Source organism: Euwallacea similis, chromosome 2 (genome assembly GCF_039881205.1).
Source record: "Euwallacea similis isolate ESF13 chromosome 2, ESF131.1, whole genome shotgun sequence".
NCBI lineage: Eukaryota > Metazoa > Arthropoda > Insecta > Coleoptera > Curculionidae > Euwallacea > Euwallacea similis.
The window spans coordinates 4,805,567-4,830,770 of record NC_089610.1 but is presented as its reverse complement, the minus strand read 5'-3'; the positions used below and the strand labels follow the sequence as shown (position 1 = coordinate 4,830,770).

General features: G+C 35.5%; 1 protein-coding gene across 2 annotated transcripts in view; it reads left to right on the top strand.

Moving 5' to 3' along the window:
* The window catches only part of dally (division abnormally delayed protein), a 108,066-nt gene extending 83,391 nt beyond the window's left edge, over positions 1 to 24,675 (top strand). For both annotated transcript variants that reach the window (XM_066401006.1, XM_066400997.1), the window contains 4 exons: positions 20,136 to 20,401; positions 20,663 to 20,795; positions 20,875 to 21,031; positions 21,085 to 24,675. In XM_066401006.1, the coding sequence (XP_066257103.1) occupies positions 20,136 to 20,401; positions 20,663 to 20,795; positions 20,875 to 21,031; positions 21,085 to 21,239 (711 nt within the window). In that variant the 3' untranslated portion in view covers positions 21,240 to 24,675. The remainder of the gene's footprint in view (positions 1 to 20,135; positions 20,402 to 20,662; positions 20,796 to 20,874; positions 21,032 to 21,084) is intronic.
* The last annotated feature ends 529 nt before the right edge of the window (positions 24,676 to 25,204 follow it).

The following is a 25,204-nucleotide window of genomic DNA, read 5'->3' as shown; positions in this document are numbered from 1 at the left end:
ACTTCGAAAATTTAATAATATACAAGGTGTCCGAGAAACAATAGTACAAATGAATAAATTACTCACTCAAGTACTTGAGCTTCTTGAGAAACGCGCTACTTCTAGTTTTGGAGGATGGTTCTCTAGTCCTAGGGCAATGTTTTCACTCTGCTTTTCTTTCAATCACTTATTAATTAATTATATTATTATTATTATTACTTATTTATTTTTATTTATTTCACTATTTATTTTTCCATGTCCAACTACGCGCAGAGTAAAAACTTACCAGAATGAATATGTACTACTAGTTTCACGTAAAACTTAATTATTTCGAAAATGATTTGGAATAGGTATAAGTAACCCTAATACAGTTTGATATAGAATTATATTCTCTACTTGATACTGCTTAAAGTTATAGGGTATCATTTAAAAAAATAGATTTCTGCAACTTCAAAAATTTGAATGTTAGGAGCTGAATTTGGGACATCCCGTATATTACTAAGTCATGTAAATAGCAAAAGATTAAGCTTAAGATTATGTATTGACATTTTGCAAAATATGAAGATTATGTCTGTAATAACTGCGGAGGTATGCAATTTTAAAATTGGTCATTTCGGAGGCAGGTTTTTAATTCAAGGTCTAATATCTCAAAAACAGTAAGTGCTCAGTATAGGATGTTGCACAGAAAATGTGTTTCAAATATTACGTAGAATCTGAAAATAAAATAATATACTGGGGGTCCCATTTGAAATAATCAAGTTGATAGCTATTTCCGGTTAAATCGGAAGTGACAGGAAGTTAAAAATATTTTTCAAAAATAGTACACGTCGAAGATAATTAACTCCAAATTTTCGAATTCGTACCACTTTTAGATTCTACTAAACATTTAATGAACAGGTTGGGTGAATAACCCTGTATAGCTACGAATGTCGAGTATTTACGTACCGTTACTTTAACACGGGGAAGCACAGTAAGTGAACGTTAATCTCGCAACCCCCATAATAAGTTGCTATATTCGCACGACAAATAAATAACCAGTGTGTTGCTCCTCAATATCGAACGCAATACAGAGTCCCCGTAGAGCACTCGTAACTTCATATCCCAACAACATAATAAAGTTTTATTTACTAGCCTCAATTAGCAAAACCCAGTTTTCCCCTGAAGTATATTCCATTTATTGCACTAGTAGACGGCTAGACACCAGCAGGAATAATTTATGTGGCTTTGATAAAAAGTGATTGTGGTAGACTATATATTCTTACGGCACATCCGAACGATGGATGATTTATGGGAATCCGATTCTTACTTGAATTGAAAATTGCAGATACGTATATAGAGAAACTTTGCGAGGTTCTTGTCTTTTTTGGTCTCAGTGGGGAGCTTGGCTGGAAATTTATGGGCTCTGTGGGGACAATTATTATTAAAATAATGAAATTTTATAGCTTTTTACAATTATATGTACCTCAAAAACGAAGAAGCACACGAAGCGCTTTTTCAGGCATAACTAGACAGTACCAGGAGTGGAACTCCAACAATCAAAATATCTGAAGAACTAAAATTTGAAATCTAGAGAAACTCAGCTTCAATAGTAGAAATTTACTTGAATCAGAAATAAATCGCTAGGTTTTGATAAACCATACTTTCGTCTCTGTAACCCTAAATATGAAGCAGTGAGTGAAATATTGATGATGTGCCAAGAATAGTTCGAATTGTAGACAACTTCTACAAAAAAATTTCTGATTCATCGGTACTGATTTCCTTCTACGAAAGCACTGTCTTTAGGGGCCAGACACTCTTTTTCGTAACAATACTTCTATTGTGGGGAAGAACGGTACCAAGTATTATTTTGTTTGTTTTATATGATATAACCATTCCACCATTTATAATGCTAATAAACAAACCCTAATCTCTAACTATCGACGTATTGCCACATTTAATGCAATGCTCTACCTACATCTTTTATGTTGTCCCTCTTCAGACGATGCCATAAATTTACACCTCCCCGTCATCTCTCCAACCAACTTATTACTATAGCGGATCAGATAAGGATCGAAATCTCGTCTATGGGCGAAATTCCATGGATGTGACTAAACGAATCAGGTAGAAGTTTTTCGCGGATTGTTATTAAGAGTTACACTATTTCAGCCTGATAAAAATCAATTTGCATTTAATTACTAATACCATTTTCGGCATTTCGGTTCGTTATACTGATTTAGTTATACTGTCGTTTTAATTGGAAGGCGGTTTTTGGCAAATCGATTAGATTTCAACCTGTGGGAATGTGGATGTTGAAGTCTGATTTAAACGGGTTGAAATGAATATTAAGTACATCATTTCAGTATCCTTATTGATTAGATCTATAAATTATGGTGCGACCTGAGAGTGTGAAACTGGAAATGTATCCCTAGAGTTTCCACTGGTTTAAGCAAATAGTCATTTGGATGTCTAAGCAGTTCTATTCTAAGAATGTTCATGGGAATGTCATTGAGTCAAATAGAAAACTAATCATTCACGTCTATTCGTCTCCTTGCCATGCACGCTGAGATCAAGGCCATTCATAATGTCTTAGGGAGGCGTTTCAAAAGTAAAAAAATAGAAATTCTCGCGTTGAAGATGTTAATCGAAATTTTGCATATAGGTAGATACGATTCGCACCGCAGAAAAAAGCTCCTTTTGCTATGAAATCGCTATGGTATTTCAACGGAAAAAAAAAACTAATGTGAGCCTTGAGTATCCAATTTAACCCGATGTTGCATTATCCATCCCCTTTTGAAGTTCCTTTACGAGCATTTAGGGCATTTTAACTCGATCAGAGGAAAAGCGAAAAATAAACTGAACACTCCAGTTAATGTTACCGCTTCTGTCAACGTCAAGAGACACAGAAAATCACTTCGTCTGTTACCTCATCGCCTTTGATAATGCCCACCGTAGTTATGGACAAAAGGTCAGACAGCAATTCCATTGAGCTTAAATGTCCAGAAAATGATTCCCACAGTATTTTGACTGGCCGGGAAAGCCGTCACGGGGGACTTTAATCCCGACTTTTAGACCACATACATATATATATATATATATATATAGATTAGACATATGTATGTGAAATATATATATATATAATTCCATACCGGGTATCCAGGCGAATACTGTATATAGGAGATTAACATGGAAAATTGGTTTTTATTTTTTGCGCTTGCACGGAGGTCATAATAGTCAAGTCCGGCCATCATTTCACAATGTTTTCAAATTTCTAATTAGAGCCATTTTGGCTCAAAACGCCTCCAAATTTTAAAAATTTGAATGACCCGCGTAACCGTAACCGCAGAGATTCTGTCTAATGAGTAATATAAAAAATATAAGTTATGTTTTTGTGTTATCATCATAGGTTCATAAGAAACTTGTTTATTTACTGTGGGGACATCAAAGCAGATCACATGATAATTGTCCTCAGGTTTTCCATTGATTTTTCACTGATTTAACTCGTAAATAAGTTAAAAATTGCTTAGAAATTAGCAAAAAGAGAAAATTAATTTGACGTGGGATTTTTACGCTTATGTTGTTGGCTATTTTGGGTTTGTTTAGTTCCGACCTTGATTCTGACCAATCGTGGCATCGAACGATTACGCGGGACATTCAAATTCTCGAAATTTGGAGGCGTTTTGAGCCAAAACGGCTGTAATTAGAAGATTGAAAAAATTGCGGAATGATGGCCGGTCTTGAGAACTATGACCTTCATGTAAAAGTTTTTCAATTGGTTAATCCGTGCAGCCGCCCAAAAATAAAAACTGATTTCTCATGTTAATCTCCTATGTACAGGGCTCGCCTGGACACCTAGTACATAAATGTCTAATGCATTTTTTTTTCAGATGAAATCAGCCTTTAGTAACATGTATACCCGGTACATATTTATCTATTATAATGACATCACATTTACAAAATGGCACATACCTAAACTTTTAGCATTAAAATTGTTTATTCCCTCTGGAAAATCTTCCACCATAAGTAATCGCCTTCCAAAACCAAACGGCTTGATAATGGGGCGTAAAGTAGTGCTGAATCCAGGCGTTAAGCCTTTATAACATGTTTTTCTGGGAGGGATTTAAATGAAAAGCCCATTTTTCTTCAGTCCCCGGGTATGTTTGTGAAAATATAAGATTAGTAAAGCTCCTGGAGATAAATGGCGATTCGGTTTTTAAGTCAGTAATATCTGAAGCTCCAAAGCTGAAGGTGTTTAGAATTTATTATGTCTGTGCTGATGGTTACAGGAAGAAGGATAGATTTGATTTAAGTTTACTTTACAAAAGTCTGAACGATTTTCGTACGATTTTCACCGATGCGGTTACATAATACAACGTAAACGGAAAATTGGTTAGAACGATAGAAGTTGCAAGCTTCTTTATGGCAAGTAATAACATGCATCAAGAACAATTTGAACAGAGTTTTCAAACTTAAACGTCCGTATTTCCCGAGTTATTGTTGCCATAATTGCGTTACACAGCTTGACTATGGGCTGTTCCAGACAAAATATTATCCTGATATTTTATGTAAGTGCCGCGTAAATCACCAGTTTCGTAATGTATAGGTATGGCTACCGGTTATGCAACTGTTTGCAAGGTGAAATAACAGTAAAATTGTAGTTAGAAGGAGAATGTTTGTTTTAAAACAGCAGTTTATGCAAAGCAAAACTAACAAATACGACAATAGAAACACTAGAAACGCCTTTATCCTGTCCATAGCATTCTCAGGTGATCTGTGTTAGTCGCATATTGCTTAGTCACAACTAAGCCGAATTGCTTAGTCACAACTAAGCTTTAAACTAATTTAACTACTGTAATTTGCTTATTAATTGCGGCATCGAACGCGATTAATACCGAGTTATTTAACGAACGAGTGTATTAATGACGGTGATTAATAGTCGAAGCATTTTACCACCTGAGCCTAGCGAACTCGTTAATTGAAGTCGAGGCTGTCAATCGCTCATAAAGCAATAAAATTATAAACATATCAAGTCTCCGTAGTAAAAGTCGCTCTACTTACTAATGATATTGAAAATGACGTCGAAAATAAAAACCTTCATAAAGGATAGATCGTGAGCACTCAGCAACAGCGCGGTGCGATTGGTTGGACGCAAACAACTAATGCGTTTATCAAATTTGCAAAATTCATGGGAGCCATTAATGAATGATTTTGTATACATTAAAGGAATATGTTAACACTCAGTCGACGGAAAAAGTAATTAAATTTCCGTAATTAACAATCTGAAGCCGATTCATTTGACTTTCAACTAAATGAATTAAAATTCAATATTATGCAAAACTTCTACATTTAAACACAAACTGGCCGATAATATAACCATTAATCAGAGGGTTTTTTAAATTAAATTTATTATTCGTGATATATTATTATAATAATTTATCTTTAAAGTTATTGTTCAATAAGGCATTGATCCGGCGCCATGTATAGAACTTCGAAGTGTTCGTTTTTGCAGCCGAACATCTGTTCTGCCTACATCGGCGATAAATTACAGTTATTGGTTAGTTATAAAAGTTTTTTACTAAACGACTATTGCGCTCTTTTAGTTGGCATTTAAGATTTTTTCCTCATTTTATTAACCACTCTTGAACTAGTTATGTCCAATTTACGTGTTCAAGTCAACACTAACAACTTGCACAGGTATGGAAATATGCAACAATTATTCAGGCTGTATCGATGACATATTATAACAAGTACATACATGACTGCAATTTATGAATTGGCACACTAGTCTGTCCGTTCTAACCGAATTAAAAAGCTGGAAAAACCCTTCTCAGCAAACAGAAGCCCTTAATATTTTTCCCACTGAATTTGGACTTTTCCTTTTCAATACAATTTTAATTAAAAACTTACTTCAACATCGCAGCTGCTGCAACGAAACTCACTGAAGCTGCACTTCTTTTATTGATCAAGTAAATGTAGCGAGATGGCGGATTTAAGTTTAAATCACTAATAATAAAATTGCTAGGAATTGAATGGAAATATTATGTTTCTAAATGGGACATTTTATTTCTTAATGATGATAGTCCAGTTAGGGGTGATTTATATAAACGCGAAAGGGTGGAAACCAGTAAATAGTATAGTCGGATGACAACAAAATCCTACGGATTTCTGCCTAAGTCTGGATAAAAATCGCAAAGCGCACCACGACCTAACGTCTAGATCCCACGGTACACCTGAACACTGACTGAGCTGTTTTTAATGTAGTATTAATTTCATTATGTTCTTACGTCTCTCTGACATTTGATTGCCATTCGATGCATAATTTAGATTTTCTTTTTTAACTTCTCATATTTATCTCCACAGCAGATTTCAGAAAGTGCCCACTTTTCAATGAATGGTAAATGGCCTTCGTCTAAACCGTGTAACTAATAACGAGATTAGGAAAAACATCGATTTCTTACCACAGTCAGTACATTAATTTTCTCATTATAAAAATGAAATTCGAAGGCGTCATCTTCGTGCTTCAACCAACCCACATATGTGGCAATCTCTTCTTTATTATACCTTAAACTAACCCTTCATAAAATAATAACAAGAACCTTTTTGCTGCATGTGGGTGCATGGGTGAGGTATCCGTCTCCGCTCGTCGGTTCAACAAAGCAGAAAATGATGATAATTTTAGGTACTTTATTACTTACCATGAGATTGATACTGTGTTCCTGGAGATAATGAGCACTTTTGATTAAAACTCTTAATGTTGTTATTATGCTCTTAATAGTCTGTTTTTGATTCAGGTAGGATACACGGCATGGTCTTATTAGCATAAAGTTGCATTCCGACTGGTAAGTAAGTCGGTAAAAAAGTAATTATTCCACCTTGTTCTTTAGTAAAGATTGCATTGTTTTTTCGTTTTGGTAAAAGCGTTCGTGAAACAAACAGCATACGGCTTACATGAGGAAATTAATCATCAACTACGAGGATTCATCAAACCCATATATGGTAGGAACTAAGAAAAAATCCCAATTATTATGCCATATGTTCGCGGTAGGTTATTTTCACAGCGAGAGCTTTCTTGTACTATGGCAAAAAATCTTACATGATTCCTGCCCAGTGTTATTTACGAACATTACCTATCGATTTTGCTCTCCTTTTCCTGAGAATGGGATAATAGGGTTTTACGAGAGCCTGTCAGTAGTCAAAGCCGGAGATGTAAAGGAAGATAATAAAATTGCATATGATATGCCCTGATTGAATATAATATCAATTACACCCGATCAAAATCCTGAAGGTCTCAGCGAATTCTGCGATGGCCCTGAGCTAAACATTCATTTACCTTCCATCTCTTTTGTGTAAAGCATCATATAAAACTGTTTACCGTATACAAAGTAAATGGTTCAAAAGAATCTGTTTGAAAGTCCCCAGGCTGCAGCTTTCAGAGCTTTTACGCCAATTTCTTATTCAAACCACCGTCAAAATAAAATGCCTTAACAAGAAAACGAGTGATGTGTCAAAAACAATAGGGGAAGGAAGAAGAATTTACTCGGCTATTACAGTATACATACCGGGTGTTCAGGCGAATCCTGGATATATGAGATTAACATGGGAAATCGGTTTTTGTTTTTTTGCGCCTGCACGGATTAACCAATTAAAAAACTTTTCCATGGAGGTTATAGTACTCAAGACCGGCCATCATTCCGCAATTTTTTCAATCTTCTAATTACAGCCGTTTTGGCTCAAAACGCCTCCAAATTTCGAGAATTTGAATGTCCCGCGTAATCGTTCGATGCCACGATTGGTCAGAATCAAGGTCGGAACTAAACAAATCCAAAGTAGCCAACAACATAAGAGTAAAAATCCCACGTCAAATGAATTTTCTCTTTTTGCTAATTTCTAAGCAATTTTTAACTTATTTACGAGTTAATGCAATGAAAAATCAATAGAAAACCTGAGGATAATTATCATGTGATTTGCTTTGATGTCCCTACAGTAAATAAACAGATTTTTTATGAACTTATGATGATAATATAAAGACATAATCTTATATCTTTTATCTCACCCATTAGACAAAATCCCTACGAAAATTTTTAAATTAAATACAGAATTTTTTTAATTTAGGAGCGTTTTAAGCCAAAACGGCTCTAATTAAAAAAAAAAAAATTGTGGAATGATGGCCGGTCTTGAGTACTATGGCCTCCACGTAAAAGTTTTCAATTAGATAATCCGTGCAGGCATAAAAACCGATTTCGCATGTTAATCTTCTACGCCCAGAGTTTGCCTGGACACCAGGTATAATAAATAAACACATGTATCGATTAACTATCGATTAACTAAATTTGCGACATTATGTAAATATGAACGAAATGTAACTCTACTTTCGAATCTAAGAGGGGAAGAAATTCAGCGCTTTTTAGAAACAACAATCTTTAAAGCATGTGGGCCATTTTTAATAACCCACAATAGTTTTTCAACAATTTGGAAATAAAACATCCGAATTAAAAGTTGACAGAGGTTAACCCGAGAGCAGATTTTCTTAACGTTTAAAGAAATAAAACGATAGTTCTGTAACGTCTACCTCGAAAATAGAAACCCGCATACCACATGTAGGTAAGCTCCCGGAAGATTGTTTTAACGCATCGTCTAACTGACAGCTCTTATAATTTATTCACTGTGCACCTTTAACTTGGGTCTCTATGCTGATGGATTTGCTTTTATTTGCAAACGTTGCCAGGTGCATTTGTGGAAACTTTGTGCCCGTGTGTTTGTCATCTTCCTTTGCAAGTAGTAAACTTACGCTTGTAAGGCGAAATAATTTAAATTTAAAGTTTCTGGTGAGCTTTAGCGAATTTTCTTTCAATGGCAGTGGAAGCAATAAAAGTAAATCCTGTAGGAGAAACTGGAGTAGATTTTCATTTCGTCAAGTTTTGTTGATGTAGAGAAGCGATTGCGTTTCAAATAAGCCTTGAAGGTGATAAGACTAGCTGCGGCTCCCTTGCTCCATGCCTAAGCTCTAAATCTGATTGTTCGTTTTATGAATGTGCAAAACCTTTATGTCTACGAGAGACTGCGGCTGGAACAGGTGCTTGACAACTGAGGAAACAACCAGGGCGAGCACTTAAATCGACCGAGTACCTAAAGATGTGCAAATACTCGCGCTTAACGAGCTATTTTCTATAGCAAACTTATTACGAGATCTGAAGCCGTTGGCGGCATGTTTGCCTGGTCGATGACATGAGACGGTGGAGACGTTAATAAGAAAGGTGGCTGAGTCTGAGACCTGGCGAGATGAGAACGCCTACGACATTTTTTTTTAAACATTAGCCACAGCCTGTGGTATGCAATGCTTGTTTATTTTTTGATAGAACTAACTGAATAGGGTTTATTTTTCATTTATGGTACATTGTAAAAGTAGCTTGCTCTGTTGGCCATGAAAATGTGACCGCTTTCCCCCTGTATTACGTATAATATTTAGAAAGGATTTTTTCCTACATTGTACAGGGTGGCCATTCTTAATTCAACAGAAAATGGTGCAAAACCAACCTAATATTTATACTAACAGTGCAAACATTCTCAAGATAAGGCACGCAGTCATCATTTTGCTAACATTCCATGGAATCCGCTTCAGCGATCCAAAAATATGGCCTCGATCGTCCTTCCAAGACCATTCCTTTCATTGATATGGCAAATTTATTCTGGTTAGGGCAAATATATCAATGTCTTGGTAACTTTACCCAGAAGATGATTCCACGGGAATAGCCAAGAGATGAGCGTCCAACTATAAAAATAACGAGCGTGCAACAACATGGAAACAGGATGTTGAGCAACCAGGGTTGTCGAAAAATATCAAATAAAATCCTCGAAAAAACACTATTCTGGTCAGCATACAAAGCTATTTAAATTTGCCTTTGGACACATCGTCCAAGGATAACACGAATAGTTTTCTACACGGAATTGCATTCTAAGGACAATGTGACAAATTTTTCAATTTTGGTTCAGAATGTAATTTAACTCATTTTCGTAAATAGTCCTCACGTGCACTTTAATAGTATCGTTTCCTCATATGTCAGTGAAGCAATTCAAATTTGTAATACCCAATCTATACTCTATTGCTCACCCCATAACTAAAAGGAAAACTTAATTTACTGAGTGAAGTTTATCATGTTTCTCACATAGGCAAATTTATTCCATTATGCATTACGAAGCTCGAGGCAACTTAAAAATAAAAGCAACGCAATCTTTATCTGGTAGCTTATTACTCTCCCCAGCTACAGTAATCGCCATACTTCAACATATTGCCTCAATTTTTCATGTATGCACCATTTATATTAGCGGTTTCGGTACTAGGGAATATATAGGATATTTCCTAACTCAAAAATGTTAGGCGACGTATTTGTTCCTTAACTACTCTGATCTTAATCTGGATTTATCGTTGTTCCTTGTTTTGAAAAGCATAAGGCCGGCCAGTGCCTTATTAGGATAATTACCGTTTTAGAAAGGCCATATAATATGACTTCTTGAAATAACTGTAGTTGACGACATCTAAATAGTTTTCGCCCACGTTATGAACAAAACAACGCGTTAAAGTACCTATTTGCATAAGAGACCCGACATAAGACACAAGGAGAGAAATAAACAAATTAAAAAATAAATTGAGAAAATTCTATGGGTTATAAATTATCCAAATCTATTAGCGAGGTAATAAAATATACTCCGACTGGCACACTCACCCATCGGCATTGTATGGAAATAGCATGGGCGCTTATTACTTTTAAATATTGTTTTCTTTTATTTTAAGGTGAAGCTGTCAGACTTTACTACACGTATGGTATATAAACTTTAAGTACCGACATTTATCATATTCATTCGCCGGTTGAGCTCACTTCTGAGCAGATGCACATTTTTTCCATTGTTTGCCTTTTCGGTATAATTCATCACTGCTTTGTAAACAAACAAATGCTGCTACCGTGAAAGTAGGTCCTAAACCCTCAGAAACAGTAAGTTTTTGTAATTGTTCGGTGTTGAAAGACGGTAAACTTGGAACTGCGATGGATATCTGACTAGATTCTATCAATAGGTTTCTTAATTCATGTGTATTATTGTTGCCGAATCAATCGATCTACATTTCATATTTTACTACATCGCAATTTTCGTTAATTTGTAAACAGATTTGTAAGAATGTTATTCAGTACTTTCAATTACATTGCCATTTCTCCCGCTCTTTTCTAAATTACTTTTTTCTCTATGTTATTTCCGTTTGCACTCTCACCTCAGTTAATCCATTAGCATAACGAACATAATGTGTCTGTCTGTCTTCTAAGCGAGGTTAATTCCACAACTGTACATCAATCGTTCAATCCATTCTGATGATTCGTTCCATATTTCATGATTTCCTCTCTACTTAGGTATCCAATACCTTGTCAGTGAAAATCGCCTAATTTTTCACACTGACACCAACCTAGTTTTGCATGCGGTAATAGTTATTTACCTAACGAGTGCTTATTTTTATTTTCGAAAATTGTAATGATTCTTCCGTCAAAAACATGCAAATTTGGCCACCTTGTTCAAACAATTGGCACATTCACACGAGACCCATCTACGTCATTGCACTGCTTTCCCATAAGAGATGTTCGTAAAAATGTATCTGTATAAACAGAGTCGTGAATAACACTTGAACAGGATTCCATCCCACGCCGGGCAGGAATGCAACGATAATCAATTTGTAGGCCCCAATCATAATCCCCGATCAATTTATCAAATCTAGAAGAATCGGATTATAATACCGGATGACTTGCGGTGTTCCTCTGACGTGAAATCTACCTGTTATCCCAAAAAGCGTTCATTCATACGACTTGTTTGTGTACGGCAGGAGGTAACACTTTAACAGAGCCGCTAATAGCCGTCGGTTTTATACCACTATCGTTTTCTCTTGGAAGTTTACTAGTTAGACTAAGCTTATAATAGGATAAAAGCGCAGGAGAGAGCTTTCGGTGAGAAGCATTAAAGCCAAATCAAACATCTATGTATCCCAAATGCGGTGGGAGAAGAGCTTGAAGACGTATTGTACCAAGAGCTAAAAGCATTTGATCAAAAAGTGAAAAAAGAACTTGTGTGCATATAAATCCTTCAAGTAGGAGTGACCATCCACAAAATCCTGATGATTTTATCGAAAAATGTCAAGAAACGGATCCGAACGCTATCGAGTGAAAAACTACCACCATACGATGCGAACATTATTCAAGGGATGAATAATGTGTTTATATAAAACTAGGGAAAGGCGTTTCACAAATCACTGAAAAATCACTGAGGAAAAATGGCCTTTTGAGCTGTTTGATATGTTTGCTTCGCTTCGAACGTGAGAATTTATTCCACACCTTTTATGCGTAAAATACATCAGAACCCCTATTAATCCTGATGTGATGTCAGTATTTATACGGCAAGCTGATGTTTTCATCAAAAAGGTTTTTTATTGTTCATCTTTTATATTGCGTCAGGCTTTTAAAGTAATACATTTTTACAGGGTGACCGTTTTTGGAGCTCAACCAGGCGGATTTCCGTAACCATAAAAGATACGAAACCGCTGAGAGGATATCGCTGTACAAGGTGTTTCATATTCGACTCTTAACATGACAGGATTTTGAAAATGCATTTTAAACATTTTGGTTGTTGATTCAGGTCTATACTGTGGGCAGGCTAATAAACTGCACCACGGTTACCCATCCACTTATTTGAAAATATTCGGTTTAGCAATAATAACATAAATAAAATAGGCAAGTAGACCGCGTCTGTGACACCAATCGCTATACCTCATGTGATCAATATCTGATATTTATTAAGCTATTCATTTTGACGTAGGAGTTTTCAATTTCTACGATGAAAGTGGAGTAAATAAGATGCACTAATGTAGAATATAAAAATGTTGAGGCATTGTTTCTCCTGTTAATGAATATTTTTGATCTATATGATTTTTGATCGCAAATAAGCAAGTATGACATATAGTTGTTTTTCATTTATCAATGACTAACCGAATTCGTAAAAAAAATGGTCAGGTCTCTATTTAAAAAAAAAACTTAATGATGGTATTGAAAAAACCGAAACGTCGTATCTCTGAAAAACTATTTTCATGTTATAGCGCGGGAAATAGTGCCTTAAGAAAATATTCTTCATTTTTATCTTTCTCTGTAATTTAAGGCAGAAATAAAAATGGAAATAGCACATTTCGTTTTTTTCCGGATATTTGCGGGAATAATAGTTTTTTTTTAATTAAAAAAACAAAGTACTCCTCACATAAAAATACAATTTTGCCTCTATTTAGCCGACTCTGTATCTTTTACAGTTTCCGAAATTTCGATGTTGAGAGTTGAATATGGGACACCCTGTAGATATGTTTCTATAAGAAAAAAAATGGTGATGATTGTCAAAGATCGAAACGATGGATTTGAAATTAGACATCGCCACGTTATAGAAAAAGAAAAGTTACCATGATGAAGTGTCGATCACTATAAATTATCTTGCCAACTAAGCTGACGGAAAAATAATAATATTTTCCCAAAATATTATTTATTTTAAATACTTTTGAAAGTTATTAGAATTTTTCATATTTTGAACGCCATATCCTTGAATTGGAAATTTCGCAACTTTGCCCCATTATACCGAGATTCTCATGGTTCAACTCCAGAACCGATCGCCCTGTATATTCCCTACTGCAGAGGCATTAATTTTCATCTCGACATAATATAGAGGTAGAGATATCATACATTAAAATAATCACGTTAATGATTCTCTCCTTTGGCATTGCTTAGTTAAAATCTCGAAAAACCACAGGTCATAGTCCTGCCCTGGGAATTGCTGAGAAACCCCCCACTAATAACGAGTCATAAAAACTGCCAGACATGCTAGTACAGGTAGAGGAAGTAATTTTCCATCAGCGTCTACTTCCCGGACTACTTAACTCACGAAGAAGACATTTTAAGTGCATCGGGTTCTCTATTTGCACTCTCATCAGACGTAGTCCGTCTATTTCCTGATCGGTGGCCGAGAAGGTGTGGTAAGCGCATATCGGCGGTATAATAAATATGCAGATTATGGGATTAAAGTGCTAGAGCATAACAATTTTATTAAAAGGTAATTTTTTATAGGGCCAATTTATGGGATTTTCCTGGGACGGAGGTACAAAATTTATCGCAGAAGGTAGCATTAACGAAATTAATATTCAAGCTTGAGCTGATGCTTACATCAATTTATTAGTTGTATGTTTAAATTATGTTACTGATATTTCTCAATATACACAGAATGAATTAATGATAGCAAGTTGACTTGAGCCTCAACTTGAATGACAGTATTGAGAGTATACAACTATAGTGAAAAGTTCTTCATTTGGATTGGCGTCATAGTCATAACAATAAGAAAAAACTTATCCGACATGTTGTCACATATTATCATTTTTTAATTTATATTTTATTTATTATATATATAATTTATTGTGAGTCATTCGATCAAGCAAGTCAAAGAGATACCTTACAATAAAAAAAGGAGGCGGTAAGCACTGCTCTTACCAGTTTTTCATCCCAGGAGAATCGGCCTGTTTCTTCAATGAACGGCGGTATCTGAAATGCATGCCTTGAGGCTGGAGGTGTTATATCGATCTCAATTTGTTTAGACAATTTATCTATCTAGCAATTAAGTTGATTACCCTGACACCTCGTTTGTATATACCAATAAATTTGAATAATGGAATAGGTGTATGAACTTTATCGATTGGCATGATAAATGAGCCAAGTCCATCAGGCCAATCCAGTTTGAGATATCGAGGTAATGACAAATTGACTGAAATTGTATAGTGTGAATCATATTACTCCGCTAGGATGGATCATGGTGATTTGGTATAATTTTACATTTTTGTGTATGGGAATTTATTTGCGGGCTGAAGATCAAGTCCGCGCGAAGGCATATCCCAGTGGAGGAATGCCATAAACTGCGCAAATTTAAATAAACCTTGAACAATTTGAAAGGCAAAAGGTTTCTCTGGGGCCCGGGCCGAAATAAGAACAGGCAAACAAATTTCAACTTCATTTAAAAAGCATGTGGCCCGAAATGCCTTTTTTTACTTTTTTCGATATCAAAGAGGCCGTCGCCGAATTTGGCGTGCCAGAAATAGTTTTCTCAAGGAATAAACAAACCATTCAGGTAAAAATTAATCCAAAAATTGACTGTTGCGCCGATCCTCTACGGATGCATGTTACATCAGGAAGCAAAACTTCTAAATACTCTGTCCGTCCTCAACAGAATAATTTCAGACTATAAGTTTATATATGGATATAGTATGTACCCGCCTGTGACATTCCCATCCATTTTAACTCGAGGAATCTCTAACTCATCCTGATGGCTGATGTAAAATATTAATTGAGAGTCATTCCCAGAGGAAGTTATTGCATAATATGTGTACGTGAAGATGATTAAGTGAATTTATTTACTTCAATTAAGTTCGCCTTCCGCAAAATGCAGACGGAATCCGATAAGCTCTGCTTTTCTCACCTGCACCTCTCTCGGCGTGCGTGTAGCTATATGATTAACCAGACAGGATCAGAACCTTAATTGACTAATATGAAAGGTAGAAGTCTTTGATGGGAAATGCAGCAATACCGCGATAATTTATTTGTATTTTTCAATTCTCATATCGGCCGTTTTTCTCAAGGTCTTTGAAGTCTGTATCCTGTTCAATGGATTGGTTTAAATTCACTTCAAATTTGTACGAACTACACAACGTATGAAGTTAATGCCAATTGCATTGTTTATAACAAAATAACGATATATGTAGGTACATGCACAGTTCGGTTTTTTAACGTGCCGCTTGGAAGATGTTATGAAACTAGAAAGTTTACGTTAATAAATCTATTAAGTTAAAATATTTGCAAAAAATGCATTCAATTTCTTCAAACTTGGACCTTTTTAGGCCCTTCGCATCTAAAAAACCTTTACATGTCACTTCAAAGTGGGCTCAATTTTCAGCATACGAAGGGCGCAAAAAGACACAAACTTGGAGGAAATACATAAATGTATTTTTTAGAACTTAGGTTTTTTAAGGCGGTTCTTAATGCTCTGTCCTTTTATGTGGTGGATGAATGCGATATGTCTCTTGTCATTTATTTTCTTGCTGTTGCGCCGAGTTAAATTACATTTCGTCTGTAGCATTTTTTATGTTTTACCTAACCATATCCTTCTAAATCCCAACATTAAATCCAAAAACTTAAAAGGCCATTCATATAATATTCCGCGTTCCCGCAAACAAAACGAGTCCCCATTTAAAACGCAAACACCGCCGTAGCGGACCTGAAATGAATTGCCCTCCCTGGTGCATGCAATTTTAACTTTCACAATAGAGAAAGAAATATGACACTTGGAGTGTGTTAAGTTAGGTGTTATAGATATTTTAGTCACGGGAGAGCTAATTACTCCTGTCCGACCATTTTGTTCCAGGTTAATTGGAACGAGCAGAAGCCATTTGTTACTGAGTTGTGATTTTATGTATTCTGACCGCGCATATCGTTTTCATTAGAGTACACAAAAGACTTAACGAGTATTTCCTTGAGCTACTGCCTATTTATACATTATGAAACGGTATTTACTAAATTAATGATGCCGTATTATGATAGGATACATCGTCAGGCATCTCAGGCGAATAAACATATTTAGCAATAGTGAAATTCTTCTGACGTATCCCATCAGGAAAGTTAATTGCACTAGATGATAAATGATATCTTGGAGTTACCACGTCTTAAGGAAAGCTCCAGGCAAAGTCTTGGCGCCACACATACGAAGTTCGTGATATGGTTTTATGTTCTTTTTCTCGCCTTAGGAAGGAAATCACTTCAGTGTTTAGAGAAGAAGGCAATGTAATGTCGATTAGTGCATGATCCCTACATGTGAGCTATCGCGTTTCAAAATAATTAAAAGTAAGCAGATCGTATTCAACTCAGCAGGTCATTATCGATACCGCGCTCATCCAAGATACCTAGCCTAATCTAAAATAATCTAAAATAAACCTGGAATTATTCGAATTTATCAGTGAAATCCGGTTTTGAAATGACCGGACCAAATTCCAGGCTTTCGGCCGAAGAATTGATATCCTAATTCCGCGAATGATAATCGAAACAGATTGAACCTTAATTTCTATAGGAATCTATTCCACAAACTGTCGAGATAAATTCCTGGCCCTATAAATTCCAATGTCCTAGAACCTCTAATAAAGTTTTACCTTTGATCCATTGAAAATAATAGCCTTCCTAATCGTCAGTGGTTTTATTACGAGTCAAGGGCTATTATTGCTGGAAAATATATCGCCAGTTGTTGGAATCAATTTAAGTAAAACCCTATCATTTTGTAGGGGTATTAAAAGTGAATTTATAGGCCCTGTAGACGGATATTAATATTACTTACTATAATTTCCATCTGTCGACATTTAAAACATGACTCAGAAGAGTAATTGAATAACGAATCGTAAAAAGAGGCAATCAGGGACAGTTTTTGGCTCATTCGTGAAACAGATTTCATTTGGATTTTATTTGAAAATGCAGAAACCGATGTAATAATATGTGATCTTAATGCACTGTCTCCAAGTTGAATTTTTAGCCGGGGGTGAATCGTGTTTTTCTTCCACATCCTCTTTCTGCCAACATCGACAAAGAATTATCGAAGTTATGGTCAGTAAAAATTACGCGTTTGGCTGTCTCACTTTGACGCTTACTTTGTCATCTTTTTTTCTCAATTATTTAAGTTTACTGATTGCTCCTAAAATAGCGTCTGTTGCGAATTTGCTGGAAATCGGCATGTGAGTGGAATATGGATCATGCTGTCCACCATACAAATGCCCCGGGCATCTTAGCAAACAGAGTTCGGACAACCCTAAATAGGGATCAACATCTTAAGTTACATGTTTGAATAGGTAACAGCGTCCTTTGTGACTGTAACTTTACCTTTCCCGACCGAAAAGATTTGAATATTATTTTCTTTACGCAAAATATTTAGGGCGTTTTATAACATCATCATAAAAGTTAATTTGGGAGCTGCGCCACTGGCCTGGATTCGAGCCACTGTGCCACTCGATCTTAATTTTTAGCGAGGCGCAGAGATCTGCGATACGACGCGCAAACGAATATTCAATTGTTTTAACGGCTATGGCTCTCCAGAGCCACCTTACGCGAAAAGTCCACAATCCAATGCATAGAGACTTTACACAGAACCTCAATTTTTCTAAGAGAGGACTCGAATTTTTAATGTGAGGATTTATGTTTGCTACGAATGGATTTAAGATATTTAGCAGTGGTGTGAGTAGAGCACTCAACACTATTGAGTCGAATATTAAAACGAAAAGCGACGGAAAAGCGAAGCAAACAGAGATGCATAAAAAAGTGATAAATAACTTACCTTTGAAGCATTTCGTTGAAAGCGGTGCAGAAGAAATCCCTGTAGACATCAGGAGTACAAGGTTAGTCCATGTTAGTTGAAGAAACCACTCTTGGTGATCATGTAACGGTATTTTTCACACATTTTTAACGTGGGCCAGAGATCTTCGATACGACGCGCAAACATTCAATTGTTTTAACCGTCATAGCGCTCCAGGGCCACCTTCCGCAAAAATGCCGAAACAATCCAACATGACAATACACGCTTAGAAAGTCCATGAAAATGAGGCGTTTCACTATTGCGTGGTGTTAACTTGTATCTTTCTACACTCGTGGAACTGCTTTCCTATTTTTTAAGTGTTTTATAAATTCATTTCTTTGATATTTCTGCATGATCGTTGCTTAATTTTGTGCAATTCCTATCATTGCAGTTGTTTCTTTTTTTGTTGTTTCCAAGGCATTCTTTACAAAATGCCGACAAGCGGGCCTCAGTCTCCCACGCATTTGCCGTCACATCTCTGCTGTCGGATCAAGGATAGCCCAGTTCCGGCTACAGGAGGTCCCGTTACCGAGGCTCGCCACTTGTAGGTGTACATGGGAAGATTCAGGAGGGTGTTTGAGATGCAACGTTCCTCTTATAGACCTTTTTTCGCATATTTTCCTGAACTCGTAAGAAATTTTTCATTTTGTAAACGGCATTTACAACTCGCGTGGTTTACAGATCTTTTATTATAATTTTTAGAGTGTTCTTCCACTTTGCGTATTCTCAATTACCGAATGTCAAAAAAACCGAACACAAGTATGAAACAGTTAAAAATTAATTTTTTATGCAAGCAGACGAAGAAGCGATTCTGTCGCTTCTCCAGGAAGTTTCGACGACAAACTCCGCGACAGCGGCAAGGAAAATAAAGTTTGGCACCGGTCTTAAAATTGGCCCGAGAAGCTGTTAAAAGCGTAAAATAAGAAAATTTCAAATTGAACTTTTATTGCGAAAACGTGTAGCCATAATTTTTCGAGACGGGGAGACCAGACCGTTCGATGTTATAAGAGAATATCTATTTGCTATACGCCATAGATAGACAATTTATTTGGAAAAATGGATAACATCAGCCTAATAGAATCACAAGTGGTAGTAGTGTTTTATTTGTAGCACGATTCAAAAGAATTTTAGTTTATCACGTTACCAACACTCTCTGAGACTACCCCTTCGTCAAATAATGTTCTTACAACCAACAACTTAACTCTTAGGTTGGATTTATAAATGGAGCCCCACCATGTAGACACGCACAACTGAAGAATTATTTGTGCACCTGTGTTCATATACAGAGTTGTGATTTATTTTAGAACTTTAATAGAATCGCTGATACACGTCGATTTACTTTTCGTCCAAGCAATTTCATGGCCAAATCCTTAACTAAACCCAAATACAAGGGGTCAAATTTCATGATCTTAACGCATTACAGCTTAGTACCACTTGGTACCACACTCAAGATTTTATGCTGGTACCTTGAGCTTTCACAATTAAGACAAAGACCCTTTTTTAGCAGAAATGAGATGCGGGTTAGTTTAGAAATGCCTTCCACTATTGATGTTAAGATTATAAGTAAGTGAGAGCGGGTACCACTAAGGAAATTAAACTTTTCAACCAAAATATGTCTGCAGCCACATCAGGCCGTGTGTACTCTTATAGTTGCCCTTCGTTTGCTTAGGATTTTGTTCTAAAAAACGTATTTTTCAATTTTTTATTTCGGAATTTGGACATTCCTAACTTTTGCTCATTTTTTTCAGGTGAAAATAAATTGCAAAATGCCAGTATTCTTGGAAGAAGGGGGTCAACCGACAGTAGAAGCTACTACCATTGCATCAATCATGAAGAACCGAGTGTCACCTACAAAGTCTTATCCACATTTCCCTGAGGCCCATTTCAGTTCGTTCTTATCTACCATGTCGAAAACTAAAGGTTTCTATGCAGATCTAGCGGATACTCTTTGCGGTGAAGAAACCTTTGCCGATCAACGTGATAAGAAGTGTTGGAATGGCGAGAGGATAGGAGAGTGAGTACCTATATGTTGCTCCAACTTATTAAAAATCTTAGCTTGCCATGCAATGCAGATTTGTTCTGTGTTAATAACAGGCAGAACCCAAAACTTTATGAAAAGAGCATAATAATTAACAACTTTTCCCTTGAATAAAAATTGCTAAAATTGAATATGAAGTGATAAAAAATAATTTCCTGAAATATGAATCAAAAGTTTTTGATGTTCTACTCCCCAGACTCAAGAATCTAATCTTAGAATTAAAAAAAATCTTTTCAGATATACCAAGACCATTGTCGGTCCTGCAAAAGACATGCAGAAATACAACCCTGAAGTGAAGCAACAGTCCAGTTTGCAACAAGTCGATCCAACGATCGCCAATTTAGTAGATAAGCTGAGGCACGTCCATCACGTAAGTATATTAACATACCAAAAACATGTTCACATTCCAATCCAGTCACAGAGAACTTAGTGCAACAAATACATTTTAGATGGCTGTAAGTTCCCTGGGTCCAAACTACACAGAATATGACATGCAAAGGGATGGCGTCGATGGTTCTGGTTCTGGAAACGGCCCTGACATCGGCGATGATGAAGACGATACAACTCGGGGATCTGGATCCGGCAATGGACCCATAGAACCTGAAGGTAAATCCTCTCCCAACAATTACCACTTATAACTAACATGAAATATTTTTCAGAAACGGTCCCGAAAACGCACGTTAACGGTGATACTGTCGGTGTTGGAGTCAATCAACCTCCATCTGTACGCACTTCTGGCAGCAGTTGTATTGCTCCTACAATCACGTTATCAACAATTCTAATAATGGTGCTTGCTCTATTGTTAAGATATTGAGACTCTAAGACTTGATACATGTTTGTTAATTTAATAGTTACATGTACAGAATTGTGGGGGGCTAAGGATTGCTGAATAAGAGCTGTAAGAGAACTGTAGTATCGAGTATGGCTGTAATGACTAGGGAGTGTTAATTAGCTATCCGTGCGGGGGAGGGTTTGATTTTAAAGAAGACTCAAGACGTAACTATGGATGGCTTCTATATCAAGTAATGATAAATTTGAACGTGAAGTTTTTCATAACTACAATTAATTAATTCTCTTCCCAACCTAACCATGAATGATGACTATTCACTTATTCCCACAGATAATCGAGTGAAAACTCAACGTAAATTCTACTTATATTATCTCGTTTAATTCTTCGATTCTTCGATTGAACACACTCCTACTTATATAAGTAATATGAAAATAACAGCTACAGTCGCAGAGAAATATATAAATGGGAGAAAGTGAAGATGATTGTACAGCAATGTGCAATTTCATTTTTCCCCTCTGAAGCTTGCGTTACGAACGTTTTAACTGGCTTTCACAGCATATGCCACGTGTGCACGAAAAGCTGCAAATACGTAGCTACTTCTGGTTATCTGTCACAGTTTTTAAATGAGCCATAGACGAAATTACCTAACAGGTACAGCCATTACTTATGAAGCCAGCTTAGGCGATTTGCCATTAACATTACCTATGGGGCTATGGCAGGAGCATTCTGCGTTGACTTAGGCTTGACTGATTGACACTCACTCCAATTTAATTGTTGCAGAATAATGAGTTTTTAAGGTCCAGTTTAATCCGATTACACAGGACATCGGCATTTAAATCAAGAACTTCGATTTGAATGCACGAAGTCTTTAAACTGATACAAAGCCATCCATACGATTTTTCATTTTTTCATACACCAAACGCACAAGAGATGCAAAGATTCGATTTTTGATTACTTCGCAAGACAAGAAAACTGATAATGATGTCTTGGCAATAAAAAGAGACATATCAGCCTATAGAATAGTCAAACGACTCGGTTAATGTTAATCCTCTACGTCTTCCTCTGAGGTTCTTCTGATCCCTCTTTAGTGGAATTGCACTTTGAAAGCTGCATTTAAGTCTTCGGCGTACTTTATATTTTTCTTAAAATTATCGTTTTATTATTTTCAATGAAAAATCATCAAAACTATTGAACAAAATGCACTTCTTGTTAGGAATCAGTGTGGAAGCATGAATGTGTGTAGATATTTTTTATAATAATGTAATTTATAAATTATTTTGAGAATTGTCTGTGATTAAATCGATTTATTTAAACAATGTAAAGTATCTTCTAAATTATATTGAAAAAATGTTAATATATTATTTATAAATTGGTGGCTATGTGATTTGCCCAGTACGACTGGAGGTTAGAAAGTAGATTTATTGCCACTGATGTCGATGATTCGTTTGAGGTATTAATAATCTATTTTCTAACATCAATTCTCAACAGAAACATTCTGGTAAGTAAAAGGTTTCATCTCAAATAGCAATGGTTTTAATTATTATAATTGTGATACTTTTTGCCATATTTAGATAATGAAGTGACTACCAGAGACTATCGTCAACAGAGCATTTTCTCGCAAGCGTTAACTTTGTATTAGGTACAAAGTGTTCTAACGTAATATTTCACTTCCCCTTAATCCAAGAAATTTTTTTGTTTCAGGAACTGCCAAAAAGAGCCAATTAGTTTTCATAGTTATTTTTAAAACACCTAATATAACTACCTTTCATTAAAATATCTGAGAACATCAATGAGCGCTATTCTAAGTCTAAAATATTGTGGTTTTTTGACACTTTTTGGTTCCTCCTAAAACCTAGAAATAATGTGCTGTGGCCTATTTTCAGATGAACGACCTCTATACATAAAGGAATTTCATTATGTAACAAACGTATTTAGAAAACTTTCATATCGTTAAGATCTGTATATTTCCTCAATGGGTAAGGAGTCACTTCATTCAATTGTTTGATTGTAATTTTATGTACTATAATTTTCGAATAGATCGTAGCACTACCTGATTAATTTGGAATCCATGGTATTTCTAGGGGAATTACTCAATGCAAAAAATCACTTCTAAAACAATAGTAAAACATAATTGTTTGTGTTGATCTACCGAATCCATACTAAGTAATATGTGCGTATCCCTATTAATTTAGTTGACATGAGTAACTCTCTTTAAAATAGTATATGATCAACTCATTTATTAATAGTCTGTAATGGTAATCATTAGTTTTAGTTATAGATTTTTTTACTGTGTAAATATACTATTACATGTCTTCGGTTTTATTATGGAAACCATCTCTTAATTTGTGGAACCTTCTTATTTACTGCTACTAATAGTCATCTTTTTAACAGTGTATGATAGTGAGCGTTAACTTATTGCTATAAATATATTAATAATTATACATATAGTTTATCAATAAATTAAATAAGTAGCTATAAAAACTATGGATAACTACGGAAGCTGTTTTTAAATAAATGTCAATGTATACAAATTGTAGATAGCATCCCTTTAGGCTCTGGAAAATTTTATAATGCTCGCTTCTCGCGCAATATAGAAAGGTGTTTTTTCATTAATATAGAATTTTAAATCTATTGACTATTAGATCCTTTGAATTGTTATAACTATAAATGATTTTGCCTCTATTTAATGAAAGATATTACAAACGTTTATATTGTGAAATGAAAAACAGTTGGTGATGTACAAATACTATACAGGGTGTCTCATAATGGTATGTCAAAAATTCAGGAGGTAAATCTGTCGATGATTTTAAGAAAAAAAGTTGATATGAACATGCATCCGTTTTCCCTTTTTTTCTAAAAACAATGTTTTTAATCTAAATTTTAAACTAAAAATATGGTACGCCAATGGTTAAAAAAAAAAGTTTTCTGAATGTTCCATATTTCTGTGAAAAAATGAATACATTTTTTTCGTCATCTTATATTTCAGACAGAAAGCGAAAATGAATTCATATTCATATTAATTCTTTTGCTTAAAATCACCCAGAGGTTCACCTCCTAAATTTTTGATATACCATTAAAGAATATCCTGCACGTATAAATTATACAAGCTATGCGGTTTTTCTACCGAACCAAAATATCGACCAACAGTAAAAGTTCTTCATGGGCTATGATGTCTGGGGTACCACTCTCTATAGGCACCCACCTGAAATTCACTCATGAGTTGGCTTTTACTAAGTATCTATTTACTTTACCTTGATATTTATTATATTTATTAATTTTATTCTTCCACTTAAATTTCTGTCCATTCAATCTGTTCTTTTGTAGTAGGCTTTAACACTACTTACTGCGTACATTTGATTCACTGTGTACTTTCGTATACGATACCTACTTCATTATTTTAAAACTTTATTTTATGCTGCAGTGTATTTTTTCTTGAAAAATAAAATAGAGTTTTCTAACATTGCTATGGTTTTCTTCCATTTGAGGGCATCAAATACTTGGGGGGTGTTCTAAAAACTATTTTTATAATTTGGGCCCATTCACAATACCAGCAAGATTTTAAAGTAAAAAAAGGAGCCGTTTTTTATTATTTTCATAAATATAGATACGAAAAACTGTAGGAAATCAACAGTTTCTAAACCTATGTAATTAAAAGAAATTCGAATTTGGGTAACTTAATTGCCAGTGGCATAGCACCAAGAAATGTCAAGTGATAAAAGGGCCTGATTCCAGTAAAAGCTCTGCCTAGTATATTTTAACAAAATAATTCACTCGATAAGGTTCTAAACGCTAGAACGTGTTCAAAATTTCAATTCGATCTCTTAAAAACAGGAAAATACCTATTTGCTCGTTATTTCTGAACATCCTGTAGGTAACTACGAAAGGTTGTTGAATCGGCGCGTACTTACTCATCGTGTATGTATAGTTGCCTATTAGCCACTCCCAGTTCATAATACATCCGCATGTTTCGTTGACGTTTAGACTTTGAC